General features: G+C 51.3%; 1 protein-coding gene across 1 annotated transcript; it reads right to left on the reverse strand.

The window, feature by feature from the left end:
• Positions 1–1,627: 1,627 nt before the first annotated feature.
• On the reverse strand, positions 1,628–4,650 carry KRTDAP (keratinocyte differentiation associated protein). The gene is made up of 5 exons (XM_047836998.1): positions 4,564–4,650; positions 3,136–3,174; positions 2,784–2,828; positions 2,043–2,090; positions 1,628–1,763 (listed from the first exon to the last, which is right to left on the reverse strand). The coding sequence occupies exons 1-5, from the start codon at positions 4,648–4,650 to the stop codon at positions 1,725–1,727; spliced, it is 258 nt and encodes an 85-aa protein (XP_047692954.1). The 3' UTR covers positions 1,628–1,724.
• Positions 4,651–13,332: the final 8,682 nt, after the last annotated feature.

Genomic DNA, 13,332 nt, shown 5'->3' on the forward strand with positions numbered 1-13,332 from the left:
AGCCCTTTGTAAACAGGAACCAAGTGATGGGGTTCAGAACGTGCCACCCCCTGAAATAACACTGCTGTTTAAGCTGAAGGCGATTGAGAAACAGATGCAGGAAGGACTCTCTTGCCCTTTCTACCTAAAAGCAGGTCATAAAATTGTCCTTGAGAAAGGTGCCCTGCCCGTACCAGGAAGAGAAGAACGTTCTTATCAGCAGAGACCTGGAGTCAACTCCAGTCTGTATAAACAAAGCTACTAAAATAACCCTTACCTTCCATTCGGTTCCCCCATTTATTTCCTAATCACTATCCCACAGCATATTACCCGTAGTCCAAGCCCCTTTGTCTGGTCACATCCCCACAACTTGTCATTCTTCGTGCAAAAAGGTACATGAGCTTTTGGGCCTAATGGCTCCTTTGAGTCTTCATTTTCCTTCCGAAGCCTCCTGTATATGTGTAAAAATACACCAAATAGCTTTGTATGCTTTTCTCCTGTTAATCTGTCTTCCGTCAGTTTGGTTCTTAGGCCAGCCAGAGAATTGCGGAGGGAAAAAGGAAGTTTTAGCTTCCCCCCACATTTAATTTCCCTTTGTAGTCCACTTCCACAAGTAGGCTACAGGCCACAGTTTGCAAGCTCAGTAGCTTGTATAGGCCAAAAGGCAATTTTACTGACCTGGAGACCATGTCCTGTAAAGAGGGCAGCTGTTAAACCTTGACTTAAGCCCATCACAAGTCCATTGCTCTCTGATTTTCTGTTTTCAAGAGAAACCAGAATTAATCCCAACTAATTCAACATCTTAAGGACACAGAGCAGACAGAGATTCCGTGCAGAATACGTATGCAGAACTGAAATGGAAGCCATTCCGTGTTTCAAGACCTTTGCAGTCAGTGGTTGGATGGATGATTGGGGAGTGAGTAAATAATGATTCTGGGTCATTGCGGCAGCTCTTTACGGAAATGGAAGGAAGACGTCACTATTGAGTACCTACTGCATGCCCAGCCCTGTGCAAGGGGCTTTACATACACACCTTATCTCTTTTGACTTTCATAACAACGCCACAGGGTAGTTATTATCATCCTTGTTTATGTCCACACTTGTTCCACAGATAAAGAAGTGGAGATTTAGAAAGGCACAGGGTCACATCACTAGTTTTCTTTATTTATAGGTTATAACCTACCTACCTAATTCTTAAAAAAAAAAAAAAAAAAAAAGGATCTTAGATGAGCTCGTATGATTTCCGCTGTGTCCTGAGCCTTGGTGTCCAGATGTCTCTGTTATACCAAGTTGCCACCGCCAAAGGAATCAGGTTCTCAGAAGGCAGTTGGGGGAGGGCACCAGTGGTTCCGGAAGCAGGTTTGATTCCTTGCTAAGATTCTGGGGATCTTAGCAAGCGACCGGCAGCCTCATGCTCCTCAAGTATGTCAGCCAGTCCTGAGGAGCTAGGACACACGGTGTCTCTTGCCATCCTGATAAGCCCTTCCCACCTCCTCCTTCATCACTGCCTGCTACCCTCTCAGAATTCAAGACTTCTGCCTCCCAGTCTTGGAGTCTACTTCACCCTGATTCCCTCCTAGAGCCCAGTGGGATAAGGACAGATGCACATACAGGAGCTGTCAGGTTGGAAAACATTTTATTGGTGTCGCTGAGCCCGGAGAGAGTGATTACAAGATGGTGATCAGATCCCACACTTAGCCCCTCCTCCAGTGGGTGTCAGCAGTGCTGGGTCTTGAGGGGAACAGTCACTGGGCGTCGGGAGTTGCACTCCTCAAACCCTTCAGCTGGAGGGGGAGAGGGTATGGTCAGACTGGGGACCCTCGGGTGCGGGGAGCTGGAGTCCCCCTGAAGCCCAGGACGGGGCAGGGCAGGGGGGGGGGGCAGCGATGGAAGGAAATCTCCACCCTGATCTCAGGTCTTATTCTCTAAAGACAGTAGCTGAGATTTCCCTCAGCTTTAGTGACAGAAAGGTTTATCTCGTTACCTGTCCGCCCTTTTTCCCAGATCGTCTGCTGCTTCCCTCACCACCGACTTCTATCCTCCTACTGCCCACCACCTCTTACCTTTGGAAAGGCATCCCAGTTGAGGAAAGGAAGTTTCCTTTTGATAGACTAAGAGAGAAAAGAAAGAACGAGACTGATGTGTTACAGGTCAGGGGAACGTGGATCCGTGAACGCTCAGTGAACGAGCTGTCTGTAGTGGCCATGGTGTTCTCGTTCTATAATTCTAGGAAGAGCTGCTATTCCCTGAGCCCTTGTTCCGCGTCTGCCTTATACTGACTGCTCTGCAGGCGTGCGTTCATTTGGGCTGCACAGCTACCTTTTGAGGGAGGCACTGTCACGCCCTCATCACAGGTGAGGAAGCTGAGGCTCAGAGACCAGGTATCCGGGGGGGGGGGGGGGGGGGGGGGCACATAGCAAGTGTGAGCAGAGTCTCATGACACAACCTCTAAAGCCCACCCTGTCGCGGACTTTGCCTTCTAAGTGTGGGCAAGGCCCCCCAACTTAGGACCTCAGTTTCCTCGTGGATGGTATGTGGGTTCAAAGAAACTCTTGGCTGATTAAGTTCTGCCTTCTCTGGAAATGTCTTTATGGCCCTGCTCCCCCCCTGCCTCGTGCGGAAAAGAAGCGTGCCCATGTCAGCCTCCTGAAGAAACTTTCTCCCGACGGGCAACATTCAAGCAGGGCAATTGCTCCCTCCTGGAACTCAGGAAAGACCCAAAAGGGCTAGTACTAGAACGTGTCGACCCCACCCTAGAAAGCCTGTGAACGGTCACGGAGAGGAAGGGGTGCCCACGCTCTTACCTCAAAGAGGGCATGCCAGTTCAGGAATTCATCGGGCTTAAAAGCCTGTGGAGACAGACCAGAAGAGGATCAGTTTCAGGGGAGGACAGAGCTCAGCCCCTGGCCCCCTAAGAAAGGTGAGGGGTCCACGGTGGCTTTACAAGCCCTCTACCAAGGCATTGATCTTTATGCTGTGGGTATTGGGGGGCAGCACTGGAGAATGGTACTTACAGCACGCAACTTGTCGATGTTCAAGAACTGAGCGTTAAAGTTCTAGGCAGAGAGACGGGGCATTGTGAGGGTGGCTAAGGAGCATGAGGAGGAGGGCACAGACTCACGCTGGGGGCGGGGAGGGGGGAAGCAGGATGTTTACCTCAGGGCCTGCCGCATAATCACCGATGGTGGTTTCTTCCTAGAAAGTGAAGGGGAAAAGCCTACTGATCACGTAAGGGCAAGTCCTCGTCCCCAAACCCTCTCTGCCAGCCCTGCCCTCCTCCACAGGCGGGCCCCCGAGCCGACAGCCCGCTCTCCTCCATGGGGCTCGGATAACCTGTTCTGTTCCAGTAAGACAGATGGTGGACAGATGAGCAAGGCGGCAAGAAGGGATTGGAGAGTGGTGTGGGCGAGGAGCTAAAGCCCAGGCCTACACCCGTGGCAGGCAGCAGGTGCAAAGGGTGGAGAAGAGAGGACTCCTCCCAGGAAGACCGAGCTAGTGTTGCCGTGCAGTTGACTTGGGCTGGTCTTGAGACACCTCTGCTCGGCCCGTAGAGCCAGGTGGGGGGGGTTAGCACACAGGTAGGAGCCAGGCCGCCCAGGTGCCCTGCCTGCCTCTAACTGATGGAGGTTGGTTTGCTTGGTGACTTTATTGCCACCAAAGTCGGAGTCACCATTTCCCTTCCCCATGCAGACACTCCCCCAGACCTCAGAGCATCCCATCTTGCCACTGGCCCTGCTTTAGTTGTCCGGCTTCATTTTCCCTTACTTCTTCCTTCCCCTGACAGAGGCCACAAACGGGTACCCTACAGGCTAGACCCAAATGTTTAGCTCTTACAGGAGGTTGGCCTGTTTTGTTTTTGTTTTTTAATTTGGATAAAACATGTTTAATTAGTAAGAATACCCAAATCAAATTCCCAGTTTCCCCCTGAAAATTTTAAAACTCTGGCCACACCAGGTGCAGTTTGCTGCTTAGCCACAGCCAGATGGACTGTCCCTTTTTCCACTGGGTGGGTTCCCTCCACCTCCCCTGGGGCCCCGCCAGCCTGCCTGCTCACCGACTTCACTTGCTTGGGTCCCAAGCAGTTGTGCCTGTGACCCCATCTTAGACTTTTAAATTCAGCACACTCTCCCCCAACCTTGGGAGAAGATGGGGAGAGAGGGGCCTCCAGTTCCTCCTGGCTGGAGACTGCAGCCTAGGGATCCTTGCTATGGCCTGGGCTCCAGAGACAGGAGGAAGCTTCCAGTTTCCCGGAAGACATTCCCTGGGAGACCAACAGAACGCAGGTGAGGCTGAGCCCAGAAGACCAACATCAGCCCCTGTCTCCTCCCAGGATTCAGTTGTCCAGCCTCCACCCATCCTCTCCCCACCCCTTCCAGAAATAAAGCACATCCATCTACATGTCTTCCTGGGGATACTTTGTCTCCCTTCCTCCTGTCTTCCCTTCCTCAGAGCCCCTGCTTTGCATTCAAAGCAAAGATCGCGTCCAACATGAGAGCCACGCGTCCAGTAGAGCATACAGGTAAAGAAATCGAGGACTGAGGGAGGTAATAGGTAAGAACAAGAGAATCCGGGCACCGCGCTCACCTCGGAAGTACCCAGGGAGGCACCCTGAGCAGAGTGGAGCGCCACAAGCGAGAGAAGAACCACAGCAGGAAGGACTGGGACCTTCATGGTGTCAGGTTTGGGGTGCTCTGAGGCGGGGCCTCACCGCTTGCCCTTTATATTCCCGGGAAGGTGGATATGAGCAGAAATGGGGTCCCCACCCCACTGACTCACCCCCAGATCCCGTCGCCCGCCCCCGGGGCTCTGGGAGCGGGAGGTGTAGACTGTTCCCCACTTATCTTGGATTTCTCAATTGACACTCTGCCCCAGGCACTAGGAAGGTGAGATGGCAATGGGGTGCTTCATGCAAAGGGAGCTGGGATGGAGACAGGTTGAACCTGTCCCTCCAAGGGATTGGCAGTGTCACCCAAGCAGCCTCTCCTTTTGCCTTTGTCTCTTTCCCTCACATCCTTCATTCTGCTCTTATAATTCAGGCTTTTTCCCACCCTACCCAATTCTGTAGAAACCCCTCAGATGGCACCGAAGGCCTTTCACGCTCTGGCCTCAACCTGCCTCTCCAACTTTGCATATGACCCCACATTCTGGCCAGACTGGACCCCCTGCCACATCTGCCCTTCTTTGTCCTCCAACCATCTTGTCAAGCTCTTGCTTATCCTAAAATGCCCTTCTGTCGTCTCTACTTCTCAGAACCTGACCTCCATCTTGGGTGAAGCTTCCCTGATTTTTCCCATCATCCCTCACTGCCCTCCCCAACCCTCCCCATACCCTTCCCTTCTTGGGATTGCCACGGCAATTCATCTGTTTCTCTCTCAGGTCGTGAGTTCTGAGAACTCTATCTCAATCACCCTTAGACGGCCCTCCGCCGTGCCTTCCACAGAGTGCGGGCGGAGCCAGCACCTGTTAGATTGGCTATGTTAGGGATCAGGCATCCTTCCAGCAAGTACGCTTTCCTCCTTTATCCGTCATCCAGCTGCCCATCTCGAATTCTCGGGTCTTCAGAGACATGACTGTCTTGAGCTAAGAAAACAAGGAATAGAGAACACAGGGGGAAAGAAAACAACACAAAAACACAAAGCAGGTCTTAAAGATACCCACTCGGAGATAAGAGCTAGATCCTGAACTTGGAGTGCCTTCTCCATTTCAGTGGGCTCACCCCACCCCCCCTGCCCCGCTCCCCAGCTCGGCAGCTGCATCGCCTCTAAGTGACAAAATATCCTAATCAAGCCATCTTCTCTACTGTGAGGTTCAGGTGGCCCAGCCAGTTCCTGGTGTAATGGGGAGGTGTCGGGACATAGCCTGACCGTAGCAAGACCTTATTTAAGAGCAAGCCTCTTCACCCTAACCTGGTGCGGTGCGCATGGATGGCAGGCCTGGGGTAGAGGGGCTAGATGGCACTCACAAACGATCTTTAGGAACCCCAGAAGCTGGCGCTTCGGTTCAGTTCCCATGCTGCCCCCCCACACCCCAATCTTGGCCCCTCTGTAGCCTCAAAAAGCCTCCTCTGTTTGTTGTTTCTTTTAATGTTTGATTATTTTTGAGAGGGAGAGGGAGACAGAGTGTGAGGGGGAGGGGGCAGCGAGAGAGGGAGACACAGAATCCGAAGCAGGCTCCAGGCTCCCAGCTATCAGCACGGAGCCTGACGCGGGGCTCGAACTCACAGACCGTGAGATCGTAACCTGAGCCAAAGTCGGATGCCCAACGGACTGAGCCACCCACATGCCCCTCCTCTGTTTTTATAATAGCACATCCCCCTTTGCAGAGCCACCTGAAGAGACAGAGCTTGAGGAACGCTCACTGAGCACGGGTGACCAAGTGGCAGTGGCTGCTGGAGGGGACAAGTGAGAAAGTGACTGGGGTGGGTGGAGCACCTCCCAAAAGGTTTTCTGGAGGACACAGGTTTTTATGTGTAATGAATTCTTACTAATTAATTAACAGTGACTGAAGGAGCTTATTAGCCACCAACGGGTCAGCATAGGGTGAACGAACTCCAGGGGCGGAGGGAATGAAGGGCGCACAAAGGGGAACTGATACCGTGTAACCCACCCCCGGTTAGGCCCAGCTAATGGAGGAACGCTTCGGCCCCGCAGATCCAAAGCAGCAGAGGATCCAAACACATCACCCGTTTGGCTCTAGGCTTCTTTTGTAACAAGTTGGCTTGCCGATGTTCTCCTCCCCACCTCATGCTAATGCTGCTAATAATGTTAGCCAACGTGCGGATGTCTTGTGGGACGGCAGGCCCGGTGGTGCTAAGTGCTCCAAATGAATGAGCTCGTTGAAACAGCACGGTGATTCTGTGAGGCAGGTACTATAATTATCCACATTCTACAGGCAGGGGCACCGCAGCACGTAGAGCTCTGATAAGTAACTTAGCCCCGGTCACACGGCCGGTGCCTGGCGAGGCCAGCATGAGAACCCCGGGATTCCAGGGCCTGCCCCGTACTGCCCCTTTGCTGGACTGTGGAGTAGTGTCCTACAGGGGGCCCTGGCCAGCCCACATGGCACCTGGCATGTATTAGACCCGTTTAGAAAGTTGGGGGGCAGGTTGCACGTAACCCCCGTCAGTGCCCCAGGTGTCCTTTCGCGGCATGCAGCCGGCACAGCCATAGAGAGCAGCTCCAAGCATACGTGCATTAATTTCAGTGAGTTAACCTGTCAACACCGTTGACAAAATGGAGACAGAAAATTAAGAGATGAATGGCCCTTGGGGAGCCTCGGTGGCTCAGTCAGTTAAGCGTCTGACTTCGGCTCAGGTCATGATCTCGTGGTCTGTGAGTTCAAACCCTGCTCGGGCTCTGTGCTGACAGCTCAGAGCCTGGAGCCTGCTTCGGATTCTTCGTCTCCCTCTCTCTGCCCCTCCCCTGTTAATGCTCTCTCTCTCTCTCTCTCTCTCTCTCTCTCTCTCTCTCTCATAAACAAATAAACATTAAAATATATATATAAAAAATTTAAAAAAGAGATTAATGACCCTCAACAAACATATGCCCCAAAATGAACCTACGACTGCCCTCAGACTCCAGGTGCCTCTTGTAGTAGGAGACTTTGCCTTACCAAGTGTGCCTTTTTTTTTTTCTAATATTGACTAATACTGGGGAGAGTACAAGTGGGGGGAGGGGTGGAGAGAGGGGGACAGAGGATCCTAAGTGGGCTCTGCACTGACAGGCCGTCAGCACAGAGCCTGAGGTGGGGCTCACACTCACGAACCACGAGATCATGACCCGAGCCAAAGTCAGACGCTCAACCGACTGAGCCCCCCAGGCGACCCCGAGCGTGTATTTACAGACCACCTGTTAGTTCTAGTTGTGGCTTTACAGTTCCGTGTTTACAGTCAGGTACTTTTGTGTCATGCCTCCGAGCACAGTGTGCACAGCCAAAACAATCCTGGCTGGCTGGGCTGCTTTGCTTCCATCTGGTACCTTCCTGCTAGATCTTCAAGGACAATTTTGACCTTAACGTGATTTATGCTGTAAGCGCTAGCTTTAGAATCTAGTGTCCCTATACTGCCTCAGTGGGTTTGTGTTCCCCGCGAGTGCCCAGTGTCCGACGGTTGGGCAAGTGGGAGAAGGGAGGGACAGGGGATCCTCACCGTCCTGGCGGTTTGGGTAACGGGCGGCAGGAGAGTCGCCGGATTTCAGCGTCGCTTTGGATGCATCACGTAGGGTTAATGGCGTCAGGCAGAGTCAGTCACATGGGCTGTGTGTCAACCCATCTCCAAGTCTAGCTGAGCTTCTAGCTCCTTCTCTGAGAATACCAGTAAACCCCTGTTTTCCCACAGGCCTTCCCCCACCCCACCCCGAATCTGCCAGAACTTGAGTGTGGGTAGGAGGCGAGGCCCAGCCCTGATTGCTACATTACAGACACACCTAGGGGCTGGGAGCCAGCCTCCTGGGTTCCGAGAGGGAATACGGGATTTGAAGGGATGCACACTGGGCCCTTGGGACCTTGGTGAACACCCAGGTGAAAAGCCTAGAATCTTTGAAGAGAAAGGGGGTCGGGGTGTGGGGTAATGGGAGGCAGAATTCAGGACATCCCCGTCCCTTCCTCTCCTGTGCCTCTACCAATGTTACTATCACACCCAACGAAGCAGCCACGTTGCCCAGCAGGTCTGGTTTCTTCCTTTGCCGCCCACCTTTTGTCCCTATGTACCCTTTGCTTATTAAGCTTCTCCCAGGAAGACTTCCTGGATTGATCCCACTTAATTCTGATCCCTCCTTCCATTCTGTAGTTGGCGAATACTTACTGAGCAGCCACTTTGGGCCTCAGCGCTGGGAATTCAAGATGGATAAGATAGATAGATACCTGTCCTGTGGAACGCATCATGATCTGTGGACAGATCATAATCTAAAAAAAAAAAAAAATTAGGAAACAAGATAACTTCAGAGAGTGACAAGTTCCTGGAGGAAAATACAACAGGGGTGATGTGATAACGCTTGGGGTAGGTGTCCTTGGTTCAGCTGGCTACGGGAGGGCGTTTGAATGTAGACCGAAAGCAGTTAAGGCTCCAGTCTTCCGAGGATCTTGAGCTCCAGGGACAGGTATTCCCCGCCAGCTTCTCGCAGCCGGTCCGGGTTGACAGGGGAGAGGGAGGCCAGAGCCAGATCACCCCGAGCCATGGTGAGGAGTTGGGATTTCATTCTAGGGCTACTGAAAAAAACTTGTGGAGGATTCTGAGCCTGGATCCTTCCTGGTTGTCATGGGAGAATGGGTTTTAGGGGAAAAAAATGAAAGTCAAGGGCTATGTCAAGAAGTTACTTTCAGGGGCGCCTGGGTGGCTCATTCAGTTAAGCGTCTGTCTTTGGCTCAGGCCATGATGTCACGGTTCGTGAGTTCGAGCCCCTCGTCAGGCTCTGTGCTGATGCCTTGGAGCCTGGAGCCTGCTTCAGATTCTGTGTCTCCTCTCTCTCCGTTCCTCCCCCGCATGTGCTCTGTCTCTGTCTCTGTCTCTGTCTCTCTCTCTCAAAAATAAATAAACATTTGGGGCGCCTGGGTGGCTCAGTTGGTTAAGCATCTGACTTTGGCTCAGGTCATGATCTCTCGGTTCGGTTCGTGAGTTTAAGCCCCGCGTCCAGCTCTATGCTGACAGCACAGAGCCTGGAGCCTGCTTCGGATTCTGTGTCTCCCTCTCTCTCTGCCCCTCCCCTGCTCTCACTGTGTGTATCTTTCTCAAAAATAAATAAAACATTGGGGCACCTGGGTGGCTCAGTCGGTTGAGCGTCCGACTTCGGCTCAGGTCACGATCTCGCGGTCTGCGAGTTCGAGCCCCGCGTCGGGCTCTGGGCTGATGGCTCAGAGCCTGGAGCCTGCTTCCGATTCTGTGTTTCCCTCTCTCTCTGCCCCTTCCCCGTTCATGCTGTGTCTCTCTCCGTCTCAAAAATAAATAAACGTTTAAAAAAATTTTTTTTTAATAAATAAAACATTAAAAAAAATTTTTTAATAAACATTTTTTTTTTTAATTTTAAAACGGAGCTACTGCAAAGACCCAGGAAGGAGAAAGGTCTCTCCTTTTATTAGATACGTTTAACCGACTGAGCCACCCACGCACCCCTTAGAGAGTCCTTTACGTTAGAGGGCCTTTGCCTCCTTCCAGTGGCACTTTGAATGCTTTTTTTTTTAAGTTTATTTATTTTGAGAGAGAGCGCAGGGGAGGGGGAGAGAAAGAGGGACACAGAGAATCCCAAGCAGGTTCCACACTGTCCACACAGAGCCCGACGTTTGGCTCAATCCCACGAACCGTGAGATCATGACCTGAGCTAAAATCAAGAGTTGGACGCTTAACTGACTGAGCCACCCAGGCGCCCTGACCCTTTAAAGGGCTGTTCTCAGCAAGCCTTGGACCAGGAACACCCCGAGAGTCTAGAACCATGTTGACCACCTCGGCTTCTCCCTCAATCCCTCAGGGGCTGGCTCCAGGAGACCGGAGTTCCAGCTCTTTCCATCCATCACCCTCACTCCAGGAAGCCACCTGTCGGTCAGCCGAATTGAGCGACTGCGCTGGGAGAGCTGGGTTCGCCTCCCTGTGGCTTCCACGAGGTACTGCAAGTCCCTCCCTACGGAGCTGAAATCCACACCTTGGAGACATTGCAGGTTGGGTTCCAGATCAGGCACTAAAGCAAACAGTGCGATAAAGTGAGTCCGAGGAATTGTTTGGTTTCCCGGTGCACGTAAACATTATGTTTACACTATACTATAGTCTATTAGGTGTGCAATAGCATTATGCCTTTAAAAAACAATGTACATGTCTTAATTAAAAAAAAAAAAAACTTTATGCTGGGGCTCCTGGGTGGCCCAGTCAGTTAAGCATCCGACCTCAGCTCAGGTTATGATCTCACAGTTTGTGAGTTCAAGCCCCACCTCGGGCTCTGGGCTAAAAACAGCTCAGAGCCTAAATCTGCTTCAGATTCTCTCTTCCTCTCTCTCTCTCCCCCTCCCCCACTCGCTCTCTATCTCTCTCTCAAAAATAAATTAAAAATGTTTTTAAAAACCTTTTAAAAATACTTTATTGTTAAAAAATGCTAACCATCATCTGAGCTTTCGACAAGGTATAATCTTTTTGCTGGTGGAGGGTGTCACCTCCATGTCCACGGGGGTGGTTGCTGAAGGTTGGGATGATTGTGGCAGTTTCTTTTTTTTTTTTAACGTTTATTTATTTTTGAGACAGGGAGAGACCGCATGAACAGGGGAGGGGCAGAGAGAGAGGGAGACACAGAATCCGAAACAGGCTCCAGGCTCTGAGCTGTCAGCCCAGAGCCCGATGCGGGGCTCGAATTCACGGACCGCGAGATCATGACCTGAGCCGAAGTCGGATGCCTAACTGACTGAGCCACCCAGACGCCCCTTTTGTGGCAATTTCTTTTTTTTTTTTTTTTTAACATTTTTTATTTATTTTTGGGACAGAGAGAGACAGAGCATGAACGGGGGAGGGGCAGAGAGAGAGGGAGACACAGAATCGGAAACAGGCTCCAGGCTCCGAGCCATCCGCCCAGAGCCTGACGCGGGGCTCGAACTCACGGACCGCGAGATCGTGACCTGGCTGAAGTCGGACGCTTAACCGACTGCGCCACCCAGGCGCCCCTTGTGGCAATTTCTTAAGACAACACTGAAGTTTTCTGCATTCATTGATCCTTCCTTTCATGAACGATTTCTCTGTAGCACGTGATGCTGTTTGCTAGCATTTTACCCACAGTAGGACTTCTTTCAGAATTGGAGGCCGTCTTCTCAAACCCTGCCGCTGCTTTATCAGCTAAGTATGGAATATTCTAAATCCTTTGTTGTCATTTCAACCATCCTCACAGCATCTTCACCAAGAGTAGACCTCATCTCAAGAAACTGCTTTCTTTCTTTCTTTTTTTTTTTATGAGTTTATTTATTTATTTTGAGAGAGAGCGTGCAGAGGGGGAGAGAGAATCCCAAGCAGGCTCTGAACTATAAGAACAGAGCCCGACCAGGGGCTCAATCCCACAAACCGCGAGATCAAGAGTCGGACGCTTAACTGACTGAGCCACCCAGGTGCCCCAAGAATCTGCTGTCTTTGCTTATTCCTAAGAAGCACCTCCTCATCCCTTCGGTGTGGTCATGGCATTGCAGCAACGGGGTCCTGTCTCCAGCCTCCACTCCTTGCTGTTTCCACCACATCCACTATTACTTCCTCCACTGGAATCTTGAGCCCCTCAAAGTCATCCACGATGGTTGGAAGTCGAAAATCCTGTTCATGTTGCTATTTTGAACTCTTCCCTTGAATCACCAATGTTCTTAAAAAAATTTTTTCTATGTTTATTTATTTTTGAGACAGAGAGAGACAGAGCATGAACAGGGGAGGGTCAGAGAGAGAGGGAGACACAGAAACTGAAGCAGGCTCCAGTCTCTGAGCTGTCAGCACAGAGCCTGACATGGGGCTCGAACTCACGGACTGTGAGATCATGGCCTGAGCTGAAGTCGGACGCTCAACCGATGGAGCCACCCAGGCACCCCTCGAGGAACTAGCATTTTAAAAAAGTCTTTCTTTTAATGTTTATTTATTTTTGAGAGAGAGAAAGAGAGAGAGAGAGCGCGCGCATGCGAGTGGGGGAGGGGCAGAGAGAGAGAGGGAGGGAGACACAGAATCAGAAGCAGGCTCCAGGTTCTGAGCTGTCAGCACAGAGCCCGATCGGGGCTCAAACCCACGGACTGTGAGATCATGACCTGAGTTGAAGTCGGACACTTAACCAACTGAGCCACCCAGGCACCCCAAATCACGAATGTTCTTAATGGCATCTGGAATGGTGAATCTCTTCCAAAAGGTTCTCAATGTATTTTGCCCAGATCCATCAGAGGATCCACGACCTATGGCAACTATAGTCTTACAAAATGTATTTCTTAAATAATATTACTCGAAAGTCAGAATTACTCCTTGATCCATGGGCTGCAGAAGGGATATTGTGTTGGCAGACATGAAAACCTCATGAATCTCATTACACATCCCATCAGAGCTCCTGGGTGATCAGGTGAATTGTCAGTGAGCAGTAATACTTTGAAAGGAATCTTTTTTTTTTTTCTGAGCGGTAGCTCTCAGCACTGGGCCGAAAGTATTCAGTAAACCATGTCGTAAACAGACATGCTGCCATCCTGCCTTGTTCCCTCTACGGAGCACAGGCAGAGTAGATGGAGGAGAATTCTCACGGGCCCCAGGATTTTCAGAATGGTCAATGCGCAGTGGCTTCGACTTCAAGTCGCCAGCTGCGTTCGCCCCCAGTAAGAGAGTCAGCCTGTTCTTTGAAGCTTTCAAGCCAGGCATTGACCTCTCTCCAGCTCAGGAAG

The sequence above is a fragment of the Prionailurus viverrinus genome, chromosome E2 (genome assembly GCF_022837055.1).
Source record: "Prionailurus viverrinus isolate Anna chromosome E2, UM_Priviv_1.0, whole genome shotgun sequence".
Lineage (NCBI taxonomy): Eukaryota > Metazoa > Chordata > Mammalia > Carnivora > Felidae > Prionailurus > Prionailurus viverrinus.